General features: G+C 37.4%; 5 protein-coding genes across 9 annotated transcripts in view; 3 read left to right on the top strand and 2 right to left on the bottom strand.

Annotated features, from left to right (window-relative positions):
* Positions 1-3,105, bottom strand: part of tspan13a (tetraspanin 13a) — a 6,019-nt gene extending 2,914 nt beyond the window's left edge. Inside the window, exon 1 of one of the 2 annotated variants that reach the window (XM_046043662.1) lies at positions 2,777-3,105. In XM_046043662.1, coding sequence (XP_045899618.1) covers positions 2,777-2,839 — 63 coding nt within the window. In that variant the 5' untranslated portion in view covers positions 2,840-3,105. Of the gene's footprint in view, positions 1-2,102; positions 2,206-2,776 lie in introns of those variants that run through there. The other variant, XM_046043663.1, reaches the window with a different exon arrangement.
* Positions 1,398-9,115, top strand: LOC123967569 (C-type lectin domain family 4 member M-like). Of its 2 annotated transcripts, XM_046043660.1 has the most exons (8): positions 1,398-1,429; positions 4,802-5,011; positions 6,041-6,121; positions 6,228-6,341; positions 6,438-6,632; positions 7,031-7,191; positions 7,648-7,760; positions 8,589-9,114. In XM_046043660.1, the coding sequence occupies exons 2-8, from the start codon at positions 4,951-4,953 to the stop codon at positions 8,758-8,760; spliced, it is 897 nt and encodes a 298-aa protein (XP_045899616.1). In that variant the 5' UTR covers positions 1,398-1,429; positions 4,802-4,950; the 3' UTR covers positions 8,761-9,114. The 2 variants fall into 2 exon arrangements, with proteins under 2 accessions (XP_045899616.1, XP_045899617.1); XM_046043661.1 differs by lacking the exon at positions 6,228-6,341 and having other exon boundaries at positions 8,589-9,115.
* Positions 9,116-9,853: 738 nt separating this feature from the next.
* On the top strand, positions 9,854-15,825 carry LOC123968501 (C-type lectin domain family 7 member A). Of its 2 annotated transcripts, none has more exons than XM_046045322.1 (8): positions 9,854-9,991; positions 10,169-10,234; positions 11,409-11,474; positions 11,908-12,006; positions 12,875-13,069; positions 13,324-13,487; positions 13,683-13,798; positions 15,576-15,825. In XM_046045322.1, the coding sequence occupies exons 1-8, from the start codon at positions 9,931-9,933 to the stop codon at positions 15,721-15,723; spliced, it is 915 nt and encodes a 304-aa protein (XP_045901278.1). In that variant the 5' UTR covers positions 9,854-9,930; the 3' UTR covers positions 15,724-15,825. The 2 variants fall into 2 exon arrangements, with proteins under 2 accessions (XP_045901278.1, XP_045901277.1); XM_046045321.1 differs by having other exon boundaries at positions 11,905-12,006.
* Positions 15,826-17,178: 1,353 nt separating this feature from the next.
* gpatch4 (G patch domain containing 4) lies at positions 17,179-22,240 on the bottom strand. 2 transcript variants are annotated; one of them, XM_046045319.1, is made up of 8 exons: positions 22,098-22,240; positions 21,303-21,381; positions 21,144-21,217; positions 20,886-20,978; positions 20,238-20,354; positions 19,540-19,658; positions 18,931-18,981; positions 17,179-18,610 (listed from the first exon to the last, which is right to left on the bottom strand). In XM_046045319.1, the coding sequence occupies exons 2-8, from the start codon at positions 21,379-21,381 to the stop codon at positions 17,851-17,853; spliced, it is 1,293 nt and encodes a 430-aa protein (XP_045901275.1). In that variant the 5' UTR covers positions 22,098-22,240; the 3' UTR covers positions 17,179-17,850. The 2 variants fall into 2 exon arrangements, with proteins under 2 accessions (XP_045901275.1, XP_045901276.1); XM_046045320.1 differs by lacking the exon at positions 22,098-22,240 and adding an exon at positions 21,924-22,065.
* Positions 20,861-27,066, top strand: part of LOC123968499 (multiple epidermal growth factor-like domains protein 10) — a 52,656-nt gene continuing 46,450 nt past the window's right edge. Inside the window, exon 1 of the mRNA XM_046045317.1 lies at positions 20,861-20,998. Coding sequence (XP_045901273.1) covers positions 20,931-20,998 — 68 coding nt within the window. The 5' untranslated portion in view covers positions 20,861-20,930. The remainder of the gene's footprint in view (positions 20,999-27,066) is intronic.

Here is a 27,066-nt window from a genome sequence, read left to right as displayed (position 1 = left end):
CTGCTACCATCATCAGTTACATCATCAATAAATATTAATGAGCCTGTTCCAGAAGCAGCCATGCACGCCCAAGCCATGACATTACCTCCACCATGCTTCACAGATGAGCTTGTATGCTTCAGATCATAAGCGGTTCCTTTCTTTCTCCACACTTTGGCCTTTCCATCACTTTGGTAGAGATTAATCTTGGTCTCATCAGTCCATAAGATTGTGTTCCAGGACTTTTGCGGCTCATCTCTGTACTTCTTTGAAAATTTCAGTCTGGCCTTGCGATTCTTCCTGCTGATGAGTGGTTTGCATCTTGTGGTGTGGCCTCTATATTTCTGCTCTCTGAGTCTTCTTCCAACAGTGGATTGTGATACTTTCACCCCTGCACTGTGGAGGTCGTTGGTGATGTCACTTACTGATGTTTTGGGGGTTTTCTTCACAGCTCTCACGATATTTCTGTCATCAACTACAGTTGTTTTCCTTGGCCGACCAGTTGGACATCTGTTGCCCAGTACACCAGTAGTTTCTTTCTTTTTCAGGACATTTTAAATTGTTGTGCTTGCTATGCCCAATGTTTGTCCAATGTCTCTGGTCAATTTTCCTTCTTTTCTCAGCTTGACAATGGCTTGCTTTTCTCCCATAGACGGCTCTCTGGTCGTCATGTTGGTTTATCCTCTTTAACAGGAAATGCAGTCTTTATAGGTGTGAACTAAGGATGAAAACTTAGACTAGTCATTCAGAGCTATTTAATGTTTGGACAAGCAACCTAAAAGGAAACACCTGGGCAACAAGAAACATCTGTCAGTCACATGTTCCAATAGTTTTGATCACTTGACAAATGGGTGGGTTCAAACAAAGGTTGGTGTGTCCTGAGTTGTTTAACACATCTACATGTGAATACCAGGAAATGAGAGCTGAAATTCTGAACTCTTGTCTCGTACTCATCTTTTGATCTTAAACCCAAATGTCTTCAGTGAACAACAAAAACAAAGGAATTTGCCTTACCGTTCCAGTACTTTTGGAGGGGACTGCATGTCACTGTCCAGACTAAAATGACATTCTTCTCCCTCCAAAACATTGTTTCCAGAACATCTAAATCTTAAAGTGCTGGTGTCAGTTCCAACATTTAAAGTTTCAGGTTATTACCAATATCGCTTGGTTTTCAGGCTACATAAAGGCACCCTTTCCTTAATGGTGGAGGTTGTTTGGGCTGTATGCAGACTGAGAGACCAGCCTGTTTAGGTGTTAAAAAACACAAAGGGCTGTGGCTCAGACAGTAGAGTGAGAGAGAATCAGAAGGTCAGTGGTTTGATTCCCAGGGTGTCCAGTCTGCATGTCAAAGTGCCCTTGAGCTAGATGTTGAACCCTAAATTGTGTTGCCCTTTCTGATGAGCAGTTGAGTTTTCTGATCATGAAGACACGAGTGGTCGAAAGGTGCTATGTAAGTGCAGTCCGTTTACAACTATTGATGGTGTACAATCAAGATGTGGCAGTTAAGATCAGTGTTTTGTTTTAAAGATGCAAACACAAAATTATCTAACATAAAGGGTATATTAACATTAAGGTTAGTGCACAAACAAACAGATTTACATGATGTATTTTGTTTGCTACTATTAGGGGAACCACAAAACACCAATTTATTTTCATTGAACAAATGCCTGTTAAAACTTCCCTTAGCCCGTGGTGACGTCAATGTCTTGTTTTGTCCAAACAACAGTCCAAAACCAGCTATTCAGATATCATGTATGACAAAGAAAAGCATCAAATCCTCACATGTGAGAAGATCAAACCTGTTTAAAAATCAGAGATTTTAGTTGCAGTTTAATTTTCCATTGACTAATTGACACAAGAGCTCTATTCAAATATAAATTTAAAATCCAATTATTGGCTTTTTTTTTTTTTTTTTTTAAAGAAACAAACAGTTATTTGTCTCCAAGGCAAGTGACTAGATATTTATAGTCCTAAGTGAGTTAGAAATTTAGGTTTCATTTTTTCATAACCTTAAGCATGCAGAACAGGAGATAGCAGAAATCTATGCATACAACACTCCCAGAGTTACTAGAAAACGGGCTAAATCAAGGGCTTGAACAGATTAACGAAATAAAGTGAATTACCGGTATAAAGAAATTAAGAGTTGATTAAACACCAACGTCTTTCAGTAGATCAGCCGTTTCTTTCCTGCATTTTATTTCCAAAGAATGTTTAGGGACGATCCAAGTTTTCCACTATAGTGAGGGGAAAAATTCTTACATTAAGTCAGAAATTGTTTGTTGTTCTTGATTTATGAATGTGATATTTCCTTGGCAGAGAAATAAGTATGTAGTCCTATGCATTAATTTAACATTAAGCTTCTCTTTTTTAAATAAAGGAGTAAAGCTATACAAACATTGGCCAAAGCAACTGGCGCACACAAACTCAGCCTAATCATTTACTACAAACACCTGCCTGTGGCATTTCTTCAGCAAGGAAAGTGACTAGAAAAGCACATGGGAGAAGTTTGCCTTCAGGGCTTTCTGGTAGAAACCCCCTTTTCTTAAACTTAACCAAGTAGTTAGGCTTTCTGGCAGAAAAGATTTTCTGACTGATAGCCCAGAGGGCAAACGTCTCCCTTGTGAGTCAGAAAACAACCAAAAAATTTTACTCTCTTTCCTATTAAACTAACAGGTGTGGTGAATTTCCCGAGTAACAGTCAAGACAGAAGCAGAACGTGTTGCCTTTTTAACCTTTTTAGTAACACCTCTCTTTGGGTTATATTCCCATAACAGGAATAGCCTAATTTCCTACTTACAACATAAAGTATATTGAGAGCGCAGAGAGCGTTCTTGGTGCAAATGAATCCGCCGCAAACCATCGCTGCTCGTCGGGACAGTCCTTACAATAAATATATTTATACTTCTCCAGCCTTTTCAATGAGACTGTGTCAGTGTTGAGGCTCTGTGGCTCCTTGTGTCTTCTTTGCCGCAGGTAGAATACCGGGGAAGCGTTTCCTGAAGAGATCCTGCACGCTGATTTGTCAGTTAGCTCTGATATACATGCGTCATTTCTTGTTCTTCATGCAGATTATTACTTTATTATAGCCAGATAGGCAACAAAATTACTTGTTGGGTCTCTATAGGTAAATGGTTAGGCTAGGCTGTTTAAGATTAGGTTACTTCTTCATGTTGGTCTTACACTTCTTTTTACAAAGGTAGCCTGAGTTTAAATGAATCTAGAAGTGAAAACACCGGATATCAAACACAGCTGACTAATACGTTTTTCAAAGTGTTTACTTCAGTAGGTCAAGCAAATATGTTTCGGTGTTAATATTGTGCCATTAATTGAGCCATTTATCAATTCTTTCAATTTTACTTTACATTTCTTTCAATGTTAACTATAATTGTATAAGTATAATTATTTAGCCTAACCTTATTGATATAAACGGGATGGACAAAATAATAAAAAAAATATCTGTCACTACAAGGCAATGAATGCAACAGCACTACAAACTACAGCCTCCAAAATTATCTCTAAAACAGTTTCAATAAAAAGTGACCATAATAATTTTCATGAAAGTAGGATTTATACAGTGGTGGAATTAGTACTTTTACTCAAGTACTATTAAGTACAAAACTTAGTACTTCCACCACGTTTGTCTGACATCTTACTAATTCATTTTCAGATCACATTTTATATACCCTTCCTGTCTAGTGAACACCATTTATCTCCAAATCTGGAGATTATTATCATTCATTTTAATCTGGTGACTTTCTGCAGGATAAAAAGTAGTTAAATTAGATGCAGATAATTGCCAGCAAAATGCAAGATACACATCAATGAATGCAGCAGTAATATTAATCCTAAAACATTATACATAATAGATAATATAGAGTTTTACTTAAGGAAGAGTTTTAATGCAGTCTATAAATAGAGACTTAGCTTGCCATCTGCTGGGCAAACAGTTTTACAACATATTAGGTTAAAATGGATCAGGTCTATTGATTTATAAATTACTACTTTTTAAAAGTATGTCAGGTCTCTCACTCATTCAGTCATTTAAATAATCTCTTCCAGTTAGATCACCTTCACAAATCTTTGCTTGACTTTTGAAAAACACAAAAACAATTGAGTGATTACAGGTAGTGCTGGCCTGGGTTGGCAAATTCAAATCCCAACGTGAGTTATCAGAATAAACTTCATCTGTTTTGGGAAAATAATGTTGATTAAAATTAATCACAACACAGAAAAGTAGTTGATTTGCATGAATGTGGAAAAACCATGCTAATATATGTTAACTGCTTTACTCAACCTTGGGATTATTATAACACATTGTGATTAACATTTTTATTAGAAAAAGAATAATGAAATTGTTGTGTTTCTGTCAAATTTTCTAAAAGTAATAAGGTTATTGACAGACAGGTTACCCTTTAATACAAATCAATATAGGAACAACATGTTGGCACTTAAACAACAAACCAGTAAATAAACCACAGATTACTGTAAAGCTACATTATGTCTACTTTGATAAGTGAAATGTTTCAACATGCTGAGAGTTCTTACAAAACAAAGGAAGCAGTCAAAAGAACAACCACCTGATGTAGTAAAGAGAAAATTTCACTGCCAACTCTGTTAACAATTTAGTTATGCTAATTTTATTTGTTTAGACACATAAAAATAAGACCTGTTATGGCCTGGCCTTTGTCCAATGTATGCTGAACTTTGCTCCTGCCCACCATGAGCCTGTCAAAAAAACAAACAAACAAACAAACAAACAAACAAAAAATCTATTCCCCATAACTACCACTTGTCTGTCTTATGACATTCTGCCAAAAAGAAGAACTGAATGCCATTGACTCACAGCTGGATGGACTGTCTCTGAAACCAAACCAAAGTGCACTCACAATGACCTGCATTTAGACCTCTGAGGCGGTTTGAGTTTCAAACTGAGACAAGGTGAACACTGTCTACAATAGACCTGATAAAATAATGGAGGAAGAACTGAATTATGCAACAGTGACTTTCAACAATAATGGCACTTTTATAAATGGTAAGTCATCCAGTCATTTTTTTTGGATCACAGCCTGCATTGTTTGTTGAACTTTGGCGTCTGCTGTACTGAACTCAGAGCTGTCAAACGTACCTTTTCACTGTGGTGGAAGTACATTTGCTCCAGTGACTACTTTAATGTAATGACTACTTATACTCTTGATACTTAAACAACATTTAACTTATAATATTTGTACTCTAGTACGATTGTGAATGCGCAACTTGGACACTACTTTTAATGCAGTATTTTTATATTGTGGGATTGCAACCTTAGTAAAGAATCTGAATACTTTTCCCACCACTGACTCTTGAGGAGGTCACTCTGCTTGTAACAGGTAGCTCCCAGACATACTTTAGAATATATTTATGTATGATTGCACACACATTATGTTTACCTTTAGTAAACCTGCTCTCTATGTAAAAATACAGTATTTGTGAAAAAGTAATTCTTCTAAACCAATTAAAATCCTAATTGTCATCTTATATTTACCCTTAAGTTTCTTTAAATTTAGAATAATGTTTTTCTCACTACAAGACTTTGAAGCTGAACTATGATATATGATGTTTCTGGCTGCAACATTCCAGCATTGCAGCATTTTAAATTGCCTAACAGCATATGGTATCTTTGGAAACTTTAGGATCTCAACAAAAAGTTAAAATAAAGCTCTGTGGGTTTTAACAGTGCTTGGCCTGACAAAAGAAAAGAAAAAGTGCACTATATATTTTAACAGTTAGAAGGCTGCTATTTGTCTGTGTTATAGTTTCATTTTGTGTAGTTTTAAAATTTCCATGGATAATCAGTTAACATACAGAGTACCTACAGTATATTGTTGTCTGATAGCAATAGAAATAGAATCGAAATAAACTCAGTATTATGGTAAACATCAGGTTTTGCTATCAGAAAAGAAAGCACATGTTCCTCTGTTTACAAGTGTCTTGAAATTCCAGATTTGGAAATGCCAGATGATAGACCAGGGATCTTTAAAAATCACAAATATTCAATTACCTTTAAGCTCCTTTGCTTTTACAGACAAACCAAACAACCTGGAAGTAATCTATGATGAGGTGAAGACTGGGGAGCAAGCACGGGATACGAATCCTGATTTTCCAGGTAGTAGTTTTCCAGGATGAAAAAAAATGATTTATGTAACTTTTTGATATAAACTAGTATAATGAGTTGTGTTGTGTTGAGTTGCGTTGTTTGGTGTTCTTGGTAGAAAATGAAAAGAAAGCTCTGGTGCAATGGCCTACTCTGCTCCATCTGGTGGCAGCAAGTTTGGGGATTATTTGTGTCATCTTGGTGTCAGTCGTCATTGCCCTCAGTATACACTGTAAGTCTATCCGTCTATACCTGCTTTGAAGGACTTTCAAGGCAAAGAGACAGTAAGAAGTGAGTCCAACAGTAACAGTTTCTTCCCTGTCTGCAGTCAGCACAATCATGTCAGAGCAGTACAGAGAAAACATCAACTTAACAGCAATGAACCAGCAGCTGTGGACTGAAAAGACCGACTTAGAGAAACAGACAGCAGAGCTGACAAGAGAGAAAGACGGACTCAACTGGACCATCGGTGTCATCCTGGAATATAAGAACTTCCCAGTTAATACCCACTGCCCACAGAAAGGTGAAACCTTAGTTAAGTTGGGGTCAATTTGGGTTTTGCCACTGCTCCTGGACTTCTACTCACTTACTTTTGAGCACCCATCATTGCAACTGCAGTAATTGCACTAAACTATTATGGCATTTTCATTTTTATTTTTTAATTTTTTTATTTTTTTATTTTTTATTTTACATTATTTCATGTCATGATTCATCTTCAAAAGTTTGAACATTCTGTCACAAAATGTTCAATTCATCAATGTTTTTTAATTACCTGGTCAAAGATAAAAGGGATAAAAGAAAATGTCTTAAAGGATATAAAGAGAATATGCTGTATATATTCTTTAATTTTATAATATGTATTTTACATGTGACAGAAAATTATGATGATTATGATTGTGTTGTCTTGTTCTTGTTTAACAGTGTGTAAACCTTGTCTGGACGGCTGGGTGCTGTTTCAGTCGAACTGTTACCTGTTTTCGAAATCGAATTATTACCCTGAATCGATGGGTTGGCAGGGAAGCCGTGATCAATGCAAACAAAAGATGGCAGATCTGGTGGTGATCGAAAGCCAGGAGGAACAGGCAAGACTTACTTCATTTGATTAAATTTGCATTTTCATGCTGAAACAAAGGGTATCCATCGCTACCTTACTAGACAGAGATGGAAATGCATGGTATCCAAAAGTTTGAACATGAAACTGACGATAATTTAGACGCAAAAGATGATGTGTTTGAATATTTTTAATTAATCCGTCTATTATAATTGTTCTGAAATCCTACCTAAGATTTATAGCTAAATTCCACACTTTAAATCTCTTTTATGTGTCTCGATTCCTTTCTGCTGTTTTTAATTTTCCATTTTCTTTCATCTGTCTTTTCATGTGTATTTTTCTTCTTTGGAGAGAACATTATTGTATTGGATATTTCTGTTTGAAATGTGCTGTAGAATTAATTTGAAAAACATCATTATTAGTATTATATTATAGCAGAGACAAGGAGTTACATTTTTCTTAATTAACGCACGTATTGTAATTTCAGGAATTCATCAATAACCATACAAAAGACTACAAGCATGGTTATTGGATTGGTTTGAGCTACAGGAATACAATGGACACATGGATGTGGGTAGATGGAAGCAATTTCACTTTGATGTAAGTCCAAAAACACACAAAAAGACATTACTTTATCATTTCTAAATAAACCAGACCATAAGCAAGAAGATTGTGTCACTGCGTTGTAGAGATATGTATTGAAAGCAAAAATCTTCCAGTTTCTTAAATTGTAAAATGAGTAAAAAGTAGATCAAATCACATGTCCATCTCCCTCAGTAATGCCAAAGAGAAAAACTTTGCCAAAAGAAGTAAAGAGGGCCAAGATGAAGGAAACAACAAATTTTCTTCTTTTAGCACAAACACTGCTGCTGGTCTAATGTGTTTACTCTAACAGTTAACCATTAGTCTAACACACTTGTACAGAGTATTTACTCACAGTGTGACACAGTGTTGAGACTCACACATTACCTCCCTCTCATCAGAAACCGGACTTTCACTCAGGAGAACATTGTTTGTATTTTATTCTTGCTAACTTGACTGCGGACAAATACACATGCAAAAACGTGCGTTTTAGCTTAGCATAAAAACTGGAAACATTAGTATTAAACAGTATAGCCTGGCTCTGTCCAAAGGTGACAAATCCACCAACAGCACCTCTGATGCTCACATACTGACACTTTTTTGCTTGTTTGTTTAATGTACAAAAGGGAGGTTATGTGCAGGAGTGTTTCTTGACTGTGACTTCCTGGAGAATACAAAACTCCAAACTTCAACCAAATTGCTGGTAGCAACAGAGCCAGGCTAGCTGTTTCCCCCTGTTTCCAGTCTTTGTGCTAAGCTAATCGTCTGCTGGCATAAGATGAACATGTAATGGACAGATTTTAGCGTAGTATCAATCTTCTCATCTAATTCGTTTTTCTTCACTAGGTACTGGGTAACACAACAACCAGGAAACCAGGGATATTGTGCTCTAACTCCGCCAAGTGCAGATCCTCTCGCCAACTGGCACAAAGTGAACTGTAATTTGAGGAACCGGTGGATCTGTGAAACTAGAGCCTTGATCAAACCAGATGAGGAATCAGCTTCATTATCCAAATAGATTATGTCACATTTAAGAAATCTATTGGCCTACCAGGACAAGTTTTTTTGTGTGGTGTTTTTCCAGATTTTTTAATTTTTTAAATTAAAGATGTAAGCATGTTTTCTTTTTGTTGTCTTTTTCTAATTTATTGCAAGTATCCATTTCTACAAATGTTGCAGTGTACATCACCTTTGAGTTATATTTAGCATGCTTGAATGCACTTTATATCAAAGAGATAAGAATGCAAACTGAACAACATCTATCATCTATCTACTACAATCTAATGCAATCCAATATCACGGCTTTGCAACTGAAGTTTATAATGTATAGGTGTTTAGGATAAAAGAATTGTTAATTCAATTATATGTTTTAGCATTGAGGCCATAATAATGTTGTATTGGAATTTAATTGAGAGAATTGTTGTATTGCATTCCAATAGACTTAATAAAGTATCCACTAAGTGTCAATTACCAACATTTCCTAAGAATTGAAAGCTACTTTTTAGAAAGAAAGATAATTCTGGTTATATTCTATATTGTTCTTGTTGTCAGCAAACCCCATGAAAAGAACAAAACAAACATCCTACTGTCATTTATTCCTCTGTGCCATAGACCTCCAATGTTGTCCAAATTCACACATATGTCGTACTGCCATAAATGCTCTTTAGTGTAGTCCCTCTTTAGTCCCCATCAAATACACTATTTACTCCTGTTTGAGTAATGTTTTCTAAAATCTACCATATCCTGCTTCTTTTAGGAAACTGCAGAGCGTTAAGATTTATGCTTTCAGTAAAAACAAATAGGCGTGGGGCTGAGTGCTACAGACAGGGGAGGACGTAAACATGCAGACTGACCAACACATTGTAGGAAGAATTTGTTAACAATAACAATAATATAAAATCTCACACACATCAGTGTCGACCCTTAACCAGACATAGTATTTTACAACTAGTCTGATCATCAGTTAAGAAACTAAATACGTAACCCTCCAGAAATCACAGGTGAAATGAGCGTACTTCTTCTATTGTGTACCGGAAGAGAGGAAACAGGGAAGAGGAACTTACCACTGTTCTTCATGATCGAGTTCTGTTTGTTCTGTCACACCTTTCACGCAACGGCACCAGTGTATGTTACAGCCCGCACTCATTTTCTGCACTGAATCAAGTACTGCAATGTATGTCTTTTAAGGATGGAGGAAGAAATCAATTATTCTACAGTGTTGTTTAAAAATGGTGGTCCAGCTCCAAAGGGTAAGTGACTACTGTTTTTTTAAGATTAAGAATAGTTTGTCAACATATTTCTAAGGATTGTTCTTACTTGTTTGCAAAATTTCCCAGCTATGATGTACAGTACACTCCAATTTAACATGACTTTTTCCCCCCAAATAATAATTTCCAGTAATTACCCATGTTCTCACTGTCTTACAGAGAAAAAAGAGGACCTCGCAATTTATTCTGAAGTAAAACATAAAGGGCCTGCTAATACTGTACCAGGTAAGTTATCCAATCTGTTGATTATCTTATTTTCATTTCATCAGTTAATAAGCTCTACAACATTCTAGTTTTATACAATATGCTTTACTTAAGTACAAATTCACACTTTATGATGATTAATTAAGCTACACAACATACAATAAACAATACAAAATGCTTTATTCATGTAACATGTACAAATTCACACTTTATGATGATGAGGAATTATTATTATTTTAAGTAGATTTCTCAAAAAAAGTTACAAAGGAGAAAATAAAAGCAAATAAACGCTGAATCTCCTCTTTTTGTTGGGCTTGGAGCCTTTTGAAAACATCTAACTTGATTGTTGGGTGGTTATGGTACAGTTTTTTTTCAAAATTTTGATGCATATTTGATGTAACAAAAGACCAATTTTTCCAATATGTGACACAAACACCTAAACTGTGTTGCGGTTTGCAAAGCAGCAAATGCATGCTCCCAAATGTGTCTTGTTCTCAAAAGTCTTCATATAATCAAAATGTACAATTGCATACTGGTGCCCAAACAGAAAATACTGAAAAAACTCCTCGCTCAAATGCACATATATTATACACCACACCAGGATAAGCTTTCTCAGTTTCCGAACAGACTTTGTGTTTAGCGTGCACTGAGAAACTAAAATGCACCTGGAAGAAAACATGAACATAAGCTTTTAGTCCAGTTTAAAACATGGAGGTAGTGGTGCACTTCGTCTATTGTGGCCGAAAAAAATTACCTGTCGGAACTTTTTTTAACCTATGTTCACAGATGTAAAAAGTAAATAAAACATATTATCGTGCCAAAACTCAGGCAAAGACACAACATGCAGACAGGAGGAGCCGAGGGTAGAACCACCTACCTGATCAGTGTACGACCCAGAGCTGCCCCCCATCTGTCATTGTGATCACTGCATTTGCAGTCTTGGAAAACAGTTGGCAGAAATGCATCAAATCATTGGGGAAAAAAATTACAATTCATCCAGCACCGCAAGCATAAAAAATCCTAATGTTTGACCCCTATATACTTCCCATCCAAAAACACTTTCATTCCCATAAATGATCACTATTTAATGTCCCTTCCCGTTCAACAGGAGGTACTCTACACCAAACAATTTCATTTCAGTCATCACTATAAATTCATGTCTCATACAATTTCCCCATGTTGTTATTACATTCAGAGAAAAAAGAGGACCTAGCAATTGATTCCGAAGTAAAACCTAAAGGTCCTGCTGCTCCTGTACCAGGTAAGTTATAAAGTCATTTAATCAGTTAAGCTACACAGCATACAATAAACAATACAAAATGCTTTATTCATGTAACATGTACAAATTCACACTTTATGATGATGAGGAATTATTATTTTAAGTAGATTGCTAAAAAACAGTTACAAAGTACTTCACAAAGGAGAAAATACAACTAAATAAGGCTAAATCTCCTCTTTTTGTTGGGCTTGGAGCCTTCTGAAAACTTAAATGTTGGGTATTCCTGGTACTTACAATTTTGCCAAATGTATTCCTGAAGAAACATCAATAATTTTCATTAATATGTCCTGTGTGATTATAGAAGTGATTGTTGTACGAATATATTTTGGTCTTGCAACCATTATAATTGTGTTAATGAAAAAGCTGATTATAATTACAATCCTGATTGGAATATGAGCTTTCACATTTCAAGCAGATGGTGAAGCACCTGCAAACCATGACTTTCGTATGTTGGCTGTGTGTGTGGGGATACTCTGCGTACTCCTGGTGGCGAGCATAAGTAGCATCATCTACAGTGAGTTTCATTTCAACAAGTAAATTTCAGTGAACTATCAGAGTAGCTAATACAAAATCTTTTACAACCGTCAGCCTGGGATGTGTTTTACTAACAAACTACTAATACTAATTACTAATAAAATAGTTACATAATCCAAGTTCAGCTTTGTGTGATCGGACCTGCTTACTGTCCTTTAGAAGTGAGTCTGTATTTTACACTTTATTCCGATTTGTAGTTTTCAATGGTCTACTTTTTGGTTAGTTTAATCAATTTAATGATCCAGTTTGACATTGAAGGACCATACATAAAACATTTTCACAGGATACTATACGTTTTTAGATTCATTTCTCGGCAGTTCTCTCTTGCAGTACGCTATTTGAATTAACTTACAGAGACCTGAAAGTTGCTTAAGACAGATTGTTAATAAAACATGGTGACATTTTATCACCTTTTTGTTTAAAGTTTGGTTATCATCATATGGTAATGCAACAGTAAGAAGGAACCTTTTTAAAAGTTCTACCTGTTGTTGTGTTTAAGGGCAATCTGATATCAGTGATTTGAGAGATGGATGCTAAAGAGCAACCTTTTTAAAGCAAGAAACTAAGGGTTGTGTTATGCTCGAACAGAACTAGTTTGAACTTCATGTTGCCCAAATCTACATCTGTTAGTTTATTTTCTGACAACATACTCTAATGGATGCTGTTCAACAGCTAACTTTCTGGTTGTTAGAAACGGTTTTTAAAATGGGCCCTGTCAGATTGGACAAATTGAAAGCAATTTTAGGTGGGGAAGAAAAGGTCAGGAGTAAAGCTTATGGCAAATAATGCTTCTCTGATAATACCAAATGCATCCATTGATTGCCATCTCATTCTTATTGTCACCATAGTCAGTGTGGTAATGACCGAACAGAAAGCAAACTTCATGGCCCTCACAGCAGCGAATCAGCAGCTGCTCACTGAGAGGAACATCTTAGGCAGAGAGGCAGAGGAGCTGAGCAAAGTCACAGACAATCTCAACTGGACATTGAGAGTCATCCTGAAATTCAGCAACTTTCCAGTAAATGAATACTGCCCAGAAAAGAGTAAGTGTGTCTTGTTATGTTGACGATACAGTATGTCTAGTTCTTAACTCACAAATATAAATTTACTGTGTATAGATACATTTATTAAAAAGAATTAGCCTCTGGATGATCAAGAGTATAGTACCCCTGCATGTGTTTTAATAATTTAACAAAGATAGTTTGTCAATGTTGCCCAACTTCTAAAATTGAAGGTTCTGTTGTTGTATTTGTCATCCCAAGAGCACTTGTTAATTTCTCTTTTGTCATGACTGCAGAGTGTCAGCCATGTAAGAACGACTGGATTATGTTCCAGGGAAAGTGCTACCTGTTTTACAATAAAGACGCTCCTTGGAAGACATGGGGACAAAGCCGAACGCATTGCCAACAAACAGCAGCAGCAGCAGCAGATCTTGTTGTAGTTGATAGTCTACAAGAACAGGTAAACTCCAACACCATAAAGACACACGAAACTCAAATAGTTTTTACTTGTTTTTCAATTTAGATATAGAGATTATATGCCAATTCAGAGAACCAAGGTAACCTAAAAACATTTCCAACTTTCCAAATTTATTTATTCCGGAGGCAGAGTGTGAAAATGCATGTTTTTGATGATCTGCCACGTTGTGACTTACAGGAATTCATCAATAATCACACCAAATACTACTTTGATAAATACCATGGATACTGGATCGGATTAAATGAAACAAACAAAAACTGGCTCTGGGTTGATGGACAAAATGACACTCTAAGGTAAGAAAGTTTTTTCCTTTCAATGAACATTTAAACTCATCTCAGCCTGAATATTATCCATCCAGTCTTGATAGCTCTCCAACAATTCTTTTTTTAAATAAACTTATATATTAAAGGCTGTTCAGGAACATAAAGCGTGGTGCATTTAAGCAAGGCAGTGAACGTCCTACAAGTCGGATTGTGTGTATGTTGTCTATGAGAAGTACAGCTTTGCTGAAAAAGAGTACATGTGTAAATTTACTTTGTGTGAGTAAAGTTGCAGTACTTGCTTGTCACGTGTACGTTTTAAAATGAGGACATCTTCTACTGGGGAGTGTTTTGACCAAAACAACATGGATACGTACATATAACTTTGTAGTAAATTTAAATGGTATTATAGGATTTAAAATAGTCTCTTCAGCCTAATACCACTCCAAATAAAAGTGTCCACAGAGAATTGTCCCTTTAGAAATAGGCTGACATTTTGGGAAATGGACTTTGTTGCCAAGATTTAGATGAGAAGATTGATTCCACTCTAAATAAATATAAAGCTACAGCTAGCATATAGCTAACTTAGCTTAGCACAAAGTCAAAGGTCTGTCCAAAGGAAACCATATTCACATACTAGCGCACCGTAAACTATTTTTCAGCCAGTCGCTAGGCAACGAGTGAAGACTGGTCCCGGTCAAGAAATGGTTTGGTACATAAACTCCCCCTATAACTACAAATTGCTGTTTTTACACAAAAACAAATATACATATATGATATACTGCACACACAAGGGGGTCTTCCCTTATTTAGTCAGTGGTGGAATGTAACTCAAGGACTGTAAGTACAGTTTTGTGGTACTTGAATTATCTTATAGGATAGGATACACTGCTATAAATTACTACTTACTACTACTTAATGTTGTTAAAATTAGCTTCACATCATCTAGCTACATCATTACTGCTTAAATGTTAATTCACAAGTAATAATACTACACTTTGTAGCATATAATTCTCTGATAGGGGCCATGTAGCCTACATTTTGATAATGATACACATGTAGTTTCAGTTAAAGTTGTGAATGCAAGACTTACTTGTAACAGAGTCTTTGTACATTGAGGTATTACTACTTTTTTTGTTTTGTTTTGAGGGTTTTTTTAGCCTTCATTTGGATAGGATGGAGAGAGATGCTGGAAATTAGTAAGAGAGAGGAGGACGCGCTGCACAGGGCCCTACGTAGGATTCAAACCCAAGGCCACAGCTATGAGGATTGAGTCTAAGTCTTGCATGTAGGGCGGGCACTCAACAGACTGTGGCACCTGCGGTCTGCATTACTACTTTTACCTAAAGATCTGAGCACTCACTAGATTGATCATTTTAATCTCAAGCTTTAAACCAACATGGAGGAGAAGTCCTTGAAATGCTCAGAAATAAGAAAATATAATTGAATGTTGAAAATCCATGACAACAGGACAAATTTTATCTGCTAAGGAATATTGTGTGATACAGTTAAAAACTCCAAAACAGCTTATGGACATTGTGATGAGATTGTTTCATCCAAACTGCTGTTTTCAATGTCGAGAATGTCAGTCTCAAATGAATAAATAAACTAGTGAATGAACTACATGAACAGGTTGAATGAGAATCTTCATAAAATTCATGCAAATTATACATATTTTATTCTCATTATATTTGCATGTTATCTGCCATTTTTTGTTCTTCAACACATTTTATTTGTCTGCTTTATTAGTTGTATTAGCAGCAGTAGAAATGTTACTAAAGGTACTGATATTCGTGTTCTGTGAATGAAGGTACTGGATTAACGAGGACCTTGGTACACTTGGTCCATGTGCACTGATGATCCCGTGGAAGAATGCTACAGACAGCTGGGACCCAGCAGACTGTGAAATGAATAACAAATTCATCTGTGAGAGTGAAGTTCTGATAAAGTCTAATTAGTTAGCGCTTCATGCTGCATGCAAAACTGCATTTCCAAAACTGTCACTAATTTTGGAAAATTCAAACAAATATATAACAATAATATGAGGAATGTTTCTGAAATAGATTTAGGACAAATTAATTTGTAAGTGTTTTGTCTACTTGTAATATTGTTTAAAAAGTTGTATGAATATGTATTTTATTAGCTACTTTCATGTGTTGTTTTGAACAGATGTCTAGTATCTAGTATCAAGAAATGATGACAAAACAGTTTCTTCCACATCTGTTTGTATTCACACTCACTGGAGCAGATTTCCACTGGAGATTAGGATTCTCAATATAAACGAAAAGCCCAGCTACCTCCGATTTGTAATCATCTTTGAATTATGGCATCTAGATATCAGCGACCTTTGCTGGCGAGATACTGTACAATGTACATCCACAATATCAATATTTATTCAAGGTAGTACGATTGAATACAAGTCAGTGGAAAATGTACTCACTGCTCACTCTTTCTTATGATCATCCAAAATTCAAAATCCTTTTTGCAAGCAAGTACATTTACACCAAATATTTACAAACTTATGCAACAAAGTTCTGTTCCTGTGGCAAGTTGCTGTACGCAAGTCCAGAAGTCCCTGCTGTTACATAATGACCAATGTGTCTGAATGTGTTGTGCAAAAAAAGACAATAAAGGTCATGGACCTGGGCTCTTACACTCCTTGACATTTACTTTTGGCCTATACTCAATCATAATCACATTTTATATTGTTTTATATTATTATATCCTGTATTTCACTATTTCTCTTTGTTTTTATTGCTATTACTTGTCATTACTATTTTACCTTTCTTATTATAATTTAGATCATTATTCTACTTTTCATTATTTTTGTCCCGTCTTCTTTGTTTTGTGTAAACACTGAGCTGCATTTATGTCATAAATTGTGCTTTATAAAAACTAATTATTTTCATTACTTTTTTGAGTCATGAAGATGGTGGTATTATATGAAAATGAATCAGGTGTATACCTTTTCTGTTACATTTTCACTCTTCTTGGGAGTACACCAGTCTTTGTTGCACTTTAGCTTAAAATTATGGAACAAAACATGCTGTTATGAGGTAATTCACCTCCAGGTTCATTGCTTGCATCGAATACATCAGTTGAGTCAATCTGTTGTAAAGTATGGAGACAAACTGTTAGCAGAGTTTGACCTTCCCGTGACAAACTTCATGCTTTCTCCATTTCTGAGATTTATGTAATCTGTTGCAACTGAGGTTATAGAAAGTTCAGTTATTAGTTGTGAAAAAACAAAGAAAAAAATAAATAAGCATCTGAAGTACTCCTCTAATTTAAATGAGGAGCATTAACAATGTCAGCTTTTTAAATTATTTATTCAAGGAAGTTGCTCAGAAATGTTCTTCACGATCCATCTATAAAATGTAAAGTCTGTACATCTGAAAGAATTACAAGTGCAGTTTGATGTGTCACGTCATTTAATTTGTATATAAAGTTCAGAATCTCATGTGCTCTTCCATGTTTTGCCTCCTTTGAATAAAATAATGACCCTTGTCAAACACTTTCAAGAATAGTTATTCATGATGCAGAAACAACACTGAATTTCATATTCGTGTTTGGAAAAGCTGGGTTTGGGTTGCACCTTGTGGATTAGCTGAGAATGGAGACTCGTCAAATCAATGATCAATCAAATACACCGACTGATTCAGCCGAACACATTTCCTGTTGTATACAGTACAATCCACAATCTTAAAGTTCTGCATCACAAAAAAATAACTAAACTGATTTCTTTAGTCACTTGAAAATCTGACATTCATAATATTCAACAGCTCAGACAAGATTGATTGCAACATCTATTTGACAGTATTCACTTAAGGTTGTTTAACAGGCAGAAGTGGCACGACTGTCGGATTGTTTGGCTACTGGTCTGAATTAATAAATAAATAAATAAAGATACTCTCCAATCAGTGGAAAACATCTAAATTAATTTACCGCCCCTTCAAACCAGACAGCACAGCCTCCATAAAGTCAATGTTTGGCACATAACTCACCAGGGCTGATTCACGGTAATGCTAACTTTCAGCTAAGAACAAACAGCTTATCGATGTCCAAAGCATTTGACTTTTTAAATTCTACTCTTTGGACGACTTCCTTTTCTTCTTTGAAGGAAGTCCTTCCTCGTTAATATTGTCATCTACAGATGTTTTGTCCTTTTTACACTTTTTCCTTTTCTGCTTTACTGTTGATTTCTTCTCTGTAACTTCTGCTTCCTCAAAAGTAACTGCAGCTTTCTTCTTTTTTTCAGCACAGTCCTGGACCGGCTCTGATTGGCTGGATTCAGTATCATTACGCTCTTCGTCAGCAGCTTCACTGTGGCGTTTGGAGGATTTCATCTTCTTTTTCTTCACTTTTGTGTCAGAGTGCAGCTCAGCAGCCAGACTGTTGCTCTCTGCTGCAGGTGAAGGCGTCTTTTCTTCTTCATGTTGCTCTGCATTGTTTTTCTTCTTTTTATGTTTCCTCTTAGTTTTGTGAGAACGGTCTGCTTCACCGTTTTCCACACAGCTCACATCCCCCTCAGGGGAAACTGCATCAGTTATTTCCTCACTGTCCACACTGGCTTTCTTTTTCTTTTTTTTCTTTTTGGGTTTAACATCCATTTCAGGACTTTTAGATACTTCATCGCCATTTAGCGCCATAATGCTCCCAGTGGATCTCTTCTTGGAGTCCTCAGCTGTCTCCTCCTGTCTCTCAGCTTTCTGATCAGCTGACTGGGAGGTCTGTGGAGTCGGTGTTGCTGGTTTGCTCTTTTTCCCATACTTAGCCATGAACTCAGCCTCCTGCTGCTCTAGCCTGGCTAACTTGGCGCTCATGGTCAAGCCGTGCCTGGCTCCTCTAAATAACAGAAAAAAATTACATTTATTAATTTAGCTTACACTTTCAACCAATGCAACTTACAATTGCTATGTGTCAGAGGTTGTACGCCTCTGAAGCAACTAGAGGTCAAGTGTCTTGCTCAGGGACACACTGGTTTCTCACACAGGATTCAAACCCGGTTCACTCACACCAAAGGCATGTGTCGTATGCACTGCTGCATCACCCCCCCACCAGAAATCCTTTTCCCCCAAACTTCACTTATTCTGAAATATTATAATATACTTGTATACTAAAAACAGGTTTTAAGCAACATGGAAATTTTATGAATAAAAACTTACTTGTGAGCTGTGCGTCCTCCACAAGCCTTCATTATATCAGCATCAGAAAGCCTGTCAAGCATCAATAAATAACTTAAATTCTACAGCACTGTTCAAAACAGAGTTATAAGTTACAGAGAACTTTTGCACTTAGGGCTGTCACGGTGGAAATATGTTAGGACTCAACAGCGCGGTAGTCGGTATTATCGCATCTTTCATTAATGAAGTAATTTGGTGCCATATAGCAGAGTAAGACTGTGTCTGAGCAAGCTAGCTGCTGGGTGCTAGTCAACAACATTGCCAAGCACTCATTTAACACGCACTGAAGTGTACAGTATGAACATTGCGGTGACTGCCATCCTCCGCGGTAGGCTTGACCAATAGCGCGGTATTTAAATTTTGCGGTTATCGCGACAGCCCTATTTACATTTAAATTAAGGCAATTTAAATAATATTTAACAAAAATCAGTAACGAAAACATGATTAATACATCTAGAATGAAATAGGATGGTAAATAAATAATACAGAAGTGCTCTGTAGTTGTAATCATGTTGATGGTGATAAAATATTAGGAGCTTTTGAGAAGAGCTTATAAATCTGAACAGAGACTACTTCTGGAGAAGTTCTTACATAATGGTGCTGGAGAGATCCAATTTCTGGTCGTCCTCCTCCTCCTCTGAACTACTGCTGTCGTCTGACCTAGAAGACTTTGGCTCTGGCTGCTCCTGACCAGACAGCAGTGTGGCAGACTGGAAATAAAAACAAACACAATGAGAGTCATCATCAGTTCAGACCTGAATCAGTCATATTTGAAAATACAATAAATTACAGAAATGTGTCTTCCTTGTTTGTTTGAGAAGTCTGGTGGTTCTACTCCCCCCCCCCCATACTGTCAACCGATTCCATGAAAAGGCCAAAACCAACAATGAGCTGATCCTAATCTCAAGTATCGCTTAATCACCTTCTCAGAAACGAGTGACAGAAAACACTCAAAGCGGATCAGACCGTTTGTTGCCTTTAAGAAGTCAGCCACAGATGGAGTGGATGTGCTAGGAGACAATTCAGCAGAACTGTGTCTGCAAACAGCGATTTTAAAATGCTTCCACACAGCCGACATGTTACCGTAATTGTTCGTTAAAATTTAAATCAATCTTTTGACTTATTAGGCCAAACACCGAAAGTGCTATTTTTGGCCGATTAATTTCGGTGGCCGAAGATTCGGTGCATCCCTACTCTGTGCCGTAGACCTTCACTTCAACCTTCTTTGGGTTCACTTTCATATATCCATTGATATTTACCCAATAAATAAGAACAAATGAACAGATTACCTTGACAAAGCATCCATAAAGTTTGGCTTTAGCCAGTGTGGCTTTCCGTGGCTTTTTATTGGAAATCATTCCATTCTCTTCATCTTCCTCCACGGTCTTCTTCAACTGAATGCCGTTCTGGATCACACAGAAAAAAACCCCACATGACTTTCTGTCAAACATAGCTGATTTCACTTATTAACAAGAGAGGAGGAACAAATCAGTGTAATCAGCTGCTGTTTCAGCAGAGTTTTTAGTTCAAACGGCCTGAAAAGTTAGTTTAGGAGTATAAAGTTAAAATTAATCTTAATAGACACTTCAAAGTTGTTGCTTTGACCTCTCAAATGGCTCCTAAAAATAATCCCACACTGACCAAACAAAGTAGTTAAATACAGCTACAATCAGCGAGTGTTAAGTTTTCATAGTCATGAATCAGCTGGTAACCTTTGCAAATGTTTGACTAATAAATGAGCTGAATCTCATTAGTGATTACTTCTTTATTCTAAAATATGTCATCCCATTACCACAAAAAAATCAAATGTACACAACATTTTAAAATACAGCAAGACTGCATCACTCACTGCCTTTAGATAAACATATCGAGTCCCCTGATCATGTTATGTTGAGTACAGGTGCTTGTACATTCAGCTATGTGAAGGTCGGACTTACCTGATCAGATTCCACCTGCAGACTGGAAGAGGCCTTATTGAAGACATGATCCCACCAGTGGAAGGTGAACTGCTCCCCTTCCTTGTGACCGACCTGGTGAAGAAGAGCAACATGTGAGTCAACCAACAACAGCTTTCTCCAGAAGACAAACAGTTCAGAACAAAACAGTGATAGATGTGGTACCAAAACAGTTACAGCTGTGCATTATTAATCAATTCAAATGAAAGCAAATGCTGCATAAAACCAAATATCACGCACCCCTCCTTTGTCACATTTCACTTTGACCTTGATAGCTTCTGATATGCCGTTCTCAGCTCGCCCCAGTCCTTTACCTGAGGACAGAGTGGACTGAGTATGAAATCTGAGCTGAAATATTCATTGTTGAATTGTTGCACAAATGAGATCAGAGTATCTTACCGTGTTCCCAGCCATGACGCAGGAGCTGCTGCTCTGCAAACTTCAAGCCACGACTTTTCTCTTGCACAACTTCTGCCATCTGTATAAAAGACAGTTTGCAGGATATCAGGCAGGACCACTCACTGACTACCGAACACTAACACAAATGAACTGATTGTATTATTTCTAGTGCATACAAGCATTTGTATAGGAAATCATATTTTACTAACAACAGTATGGCATCTGACGTGATGTGTTTCGACAATGGTTTCCAACCTGGGGTTTGGGACCCCACCAAAACTATGCATGTAAATTTCTTTTCTCAGACCTAGCGCTTTATTGTTTTTCCATGTGAATTACTGAATAGTTTCACCTCCTCATGCCGTTCCAATACATCAATATGAGAAGGACAATTTAGGTTTTGGCTAACCGGACACAGCTTAAACTTTATACTCGAACGCATCATGAAGCATCACCTGTGATTTCAGGGGTCCCAAGCCAAAGAGATCGGGAACCACTGCTAAAACATCTTATGGTACAATTAAAATGTTTAACGTGCTGCTTAGTTTAAACAGATAGTGATTATGTCACAATATGTTATTGATTCAAACGAAAAAACAAACTATCAAAACGTACACGGACCTTTGTAACGTTAGTTTTCTGAAGTTGACAGGACTGAGTTGATGCTAACAGCTAAAATAAAAGCACCTCACATCTATTTGGCTAACAACATTTCGTCGGTTAACGATTTACACACGACGCTTATCCATTAGAAGTAAAAAAAAAATAAATAAATAAACAAAAATAAAACTTTACCTCTTGTTTCACTAAAACCTCCAGACGGGATAAAAACACATTTAAATGCGGCAAGTGTCACTAGCACTAGCCACGCGGTCTCAGCAGAAGACTGACATGAGACCGGAAATACGTCTTCTTCTTCTTCTTCTTCGTCTTCTTCTTCTTCTTCTTCTTCTTCTGTTCCCTCCGGCAGAGTAGTCACTGTTAGTGCATTGCTGCCTCCCACTGGTGAGAGAGACAATACATAAAGGCTCCTCCTGGCCTATATTTTCCAATACAGGGATTCAATTAGAAATTGAATTAGTTCCAATGCTCTCTCTTCTTGATTAGGTCCTTCACCCATTAGAGTTTTTAAAGACATTTGTTCAGCTCCCAGGTCGTTTAGACCCATGAATAACAGTCTCCTTTCCTCAGCATCTCTTGGACAGTGCATGATATGTTTAACCGACTCCTCTACTCCACATTCTTGACACTTGCCGGCCCTGTGATTCCCCACCAGAAATAGTTCACTTGCCAGCCTGCAATGACCCAACCTTAATCTGGCCAATTTAATTTGATCCATCCGAGGCAAATTCATTATATTCCCAATGTTAACTGATGGTTTGATGTCATATAACTTCCTCCCTCTGGTGTCTTTACTCCACTCGTGCTGCCATTTTTGGGTCAGTCTTTCTTTGATGATGCTACGGCACTCCAGTCTGTCAAATGCCACCTCCACATTTTCCCTACCTAAACTTTCCCTAGCAGCCTCATCAGCAGCCTCATTACCCTCAACCCCACATGTGCCGGTCAGCTTTATAAATCATCAGCATAAGCTTCCTGTCTGCACCCCAAGAACACCCAGAACACCTCATAATATTAATAACACTTATTTACCATTCTACTTACATGTTCTTTATACATTAACTTTTCATCCATCCAGACACCAAGAAACTTGAAGATCCTGACTCTCTCAAGAGGTTCCCTATACAACTTAAGGCTTATATAAACTTATGTTCCTCTTCCTGCCAAAAACTATAGACTTTGTTTTTGTCAATAATAACCTAAAGCCCCACTTTTCACTTCAAGCCTGCACCTTATCCAAAGCCCACTGCATCTGTTTAAATAAATACCCAGTATTACGGCCTCTTTTCCGCATTGCTCCATCATCTGCGAACAAAGATTGCTGAAATCCACTTCCTACCTCATCGAACATATATTGAACAGGACTGGACTGATGACACTACCCTGTGGAGTCCCATTATCTACAATCACAGTCAGAAAAGCTCCCTCCCACTCTTACCTGAATACTCTGTAGCCTTAGAAAGTCCTTCATCCAGTTAATCATTCTACCCCGAATCCCTGCATCATACAGCTTAATGACTACTCCTTCTTTCCACAGCATATCATAAGACTTCTCTATATCAAGAAACACACCTACCATCACCTCTTTATTTACAAGGGCTTTCTTGATATCATCGTCCAACACTAGTAGGACGAGTAGTTCCACGACCCAGTCTAAAGTCATTCTGATATGTGGAGAAAAAAACTTTCTTTTCTAATCTATATACCAACCTGTCAGTAACCATCCTTTCCATAATCTTACAAATGACAGCTGTGAGTGCAATTGGCCTATATGATCCAGGGCTTTCAGCTTCCTTACCGGGTTTTAAAATTGGCACAATAACGGCATGTTTCCCTTCAGCTGGAATTGATCCTTCCTCCCACATTGTATTTATCAATGCCAGCACCTCCTCCAATGCAAAGTCATCCATATGCTGAAAGATATCATATCCCAAGCCATCTCTCCCAAGAGTAGCGTGTCGCCCTCGTCTTATTACCCTCTTTAGTTTATGCGTTCACGTTATTCCTATCAAGTGCCCTTCCAGCTCAAGTATTAGCTCCCTCCTAATCAAACCTTCTCTACCAACATTCCCACCACTATGCACTTGCTGGAAACTCCTAACCAACGGATCAGCCTTGTCCTTATTACTTACCACTTCACTACTCCCTTCTACCAAAACAGGAATAGAGAAACCTCTATTAATTCCAGCCATCTGATGAATCATATTCCAAACCTGTTTAACAGTAGTCTCAGAACCTAAAGTACCACAGAACTTCTGCCAACTCTCTCTCTTCACACATTTTATAACCTTTCTAACCTCAGCTCGCCGTTTCTTATATTCAATAACAAGACTCTCAACAGGACATTTGCGAAGCTGCCGATAAGCTCTATTTCGAACCCTCACAGCCTCATCACAAGCCCGGCTCCACCACGGCACTACTTTTCTCTCTTCAACTAAATTATCTATTTCTAGCCGTAGACAAGGATTATAGAAGTTAATCAATGAAAACCTACCTGCTGAGCACCATACCTCAATTGCTACACACTCAAGTCCTGAGGTTACATTGACTTGCCTATACTGAACACCTTTTTTAACAAAAATTGCACACCCTCCTCCAGATGTATTTCTGTCCTTACGTAAACAAATGTAACCTGGTATCACAAAATCTAAAGTTGGTTTAAGCCATGTCTCCTATATGCATATTAGCTGTGGTTTTTCTTAGAAACCATGCTCAAATTTCTTAACATTCCTGTCCATTAGCTACCAAACTTCTGGCATTCCACTGCAGGATACAAAACATTAATAGACTAACTCATCATCATCATCATCTTCTATTTGGTTTTATTATTCTTTCCCCTTCTGTCTGTTGAGAACACCTATCTATGGAGGGTGGCTGGCTCAATCCCTACAACCCCAAGACTTCTCTCAGCAGGCCTTCACCACACTTCACACTACAATCTGATTTGTTCTTAGTCTGCTTCATGTCACACATTACTTCCACAATGAAAGCCAGGAATTCCATCTTACTCACCACTGCTGAATATTCTGTTACACAGGCTGGCGGACGGCATTCCCCTTCTCTCCTCCTTATCTCCCTCACCTCCCCACTTGTTGCAACCTTTTTAACAGCCTCAGCATTAGACACCCCTTTGTTGAGCTCCCTATATTGCTGCACCCTCATAGCCTGCTTATATTGCTCACATTCGCGATTTCCAGCAATGTGCCCTCCACTGCATGAACCACACTTTACCACCTTCTCCTTACACTCAGAAATCTCGTGTTCACCTCCACATTTCCCACATCTTCTACTTCCTCTACAAGCAGCTGCAATATGTCCATACCTCTGGCATTTAAAGCACCTCAAAGGTGGCCTTCTGTGTGGATGCACTTTAAATGACAAGCACCTTAGGAACGCTCATTCTGGGAGGGTTCTTTTAAATACTGCATTAAAATCCTGTTTACTTTATATACTATTCCCCTCTTGTTATAATACGGACCTAAAGTTGGACTATATTTTCATATAAGCTATTAATGTTAAGTCCAGTGGTAGTATAGGCTACTTAGGCCCAGTGTAAAAATGAGGAAAATGGAGAAAGTAAAAAAAAAAAGGATAATTATCTATAATATGTTTTACTATAACATTAAAAGAAGCTGGTTGAGGTGGAGCTTACCATAATATTACTATTTGGTAGTTCAACCCAGAAACTTTTCTGTAATTATGTAGAGGTGTAAAAAAAAAGTACAATATTCCCTGTGAAATGTAGTGGAGTAGAGGTGAAAAGTAGCTTTTTATTGCTGTACTATTCCATCAAATGGAAATATTCTATAGGTCCCCAAATTCACCCTGACATATCTTAAGTCTTTGAAAATGTTTGGATCTCCACTAGAATTTAAAATAAAATTACGCAGGATTGAACATGGTTTGGATGCTCAGCATGCATTTTTAATGACTGTCCCATTGGAGGATAGTAAAACACTCAGATGGCAGTAGATGGCAGTATTTCACACCAGAAGAAAATTAATATATTATGAATATTCAAGTGATTATCTCAAAAGCATCCCAGGTGCAAACATCTAATGCTATTTATTAAAAGCATTTATTTATCCCTAAAATACGTTAAATGAGCCATTATGCAAAACAATTGTGTTAATAAGGGGATGTTTACTGGTTTAGACCCAGAAGCTCATCTGATCCTGGCAATTCAACCCGCAACAGCCAACAGTTATTTTCATTCATATTTCAGCCACAAATTGCCAGACTCTTGATTGCAAATGCTAATGACATGTTTCTAAGAAGAACTCAAGGTGAATGTTAGGAATGATGTTTGTTTGGGTGTAATAGAAAGTTTCATGTTGGACTGTTCACTGAATACCTTTTCTGACGTTATCAGGACAACTAAAAGCGAATTTAAAATGATAGCACCCCCTCTCTGTCTCCAGAGCATGGGACTGCTACTTAGCCCCTATGCAGCCTGCAGGAAACTATTTTATTTCCCACTGCTCTTGGTTTCCGTGCAGTGAGGATGTTTGCTGCACCATCCATGAGTTATTTATCTGTGTCAGCACTCAGCAGGGGGGTGGGATACCCATTCTGAACAGGCTGGTCATCACGGCTGGCTGTTCGGGAGGAAGCTCTCCAACTGCTGGCTGCAAAGGCTGACTGTTAGTTATCTCAGAGGAGGTTATTATTACACAGATGACAATAAAGAATTTTTGTCAGAGGAAGAGTGTAAGGCAGAAAGAGAAAGAAACAACATGACAATGGCCCCATGCATAAATCCAGCTCCATAAAGAAATGTATTTCTAAATAAGTGTGGAAGAACTGGACTGGTCTGCAAAGAGCCCCCACCCCTACCTCATCCAACATCTTCGGATTTGAACTGGAAGGACTACAAGCCAGGCCTTCTCACCCAACACCAGCGCTGGACCTCACTAATGCTCTTGTGGTTGAATCGGAGCAAATCCCTACAGCCAGGGTCCAAAATCTTGTGGAAACATTGTAACCAGAAGAGCGACGGCTAGTATAGAAGCAGATTAATGCTAATGGTTATTGGTAATGAGATGTTCACAAATAAGTTTAAAGTGTCCACATACTTTAACATATAGTTTAATATAAACCTTGTAATGCGTTATTAGTTTCCTCTTAAAATCAATAATAACCC

This window comes from Micropterus dolomieu, linkage group LG03, assembly GCF_021292245.1.
Source record: "Micropterus dolomieu isolate WLL.071019.BEF.003 ecotype Adirondacks linkage group LG03, ASM2129224v1, whole genome shotgun sequence".
Taxonomy (NCBI): Eukaryota; Metazoa; Chordata; class Actinopteri; order Centrarchiformes; family Centrarchidae; genus Micropterus; species Micropterus dolomieu.
This window is presented reverse-complemented; position numbering and strand designations above follow the sequence as displayed.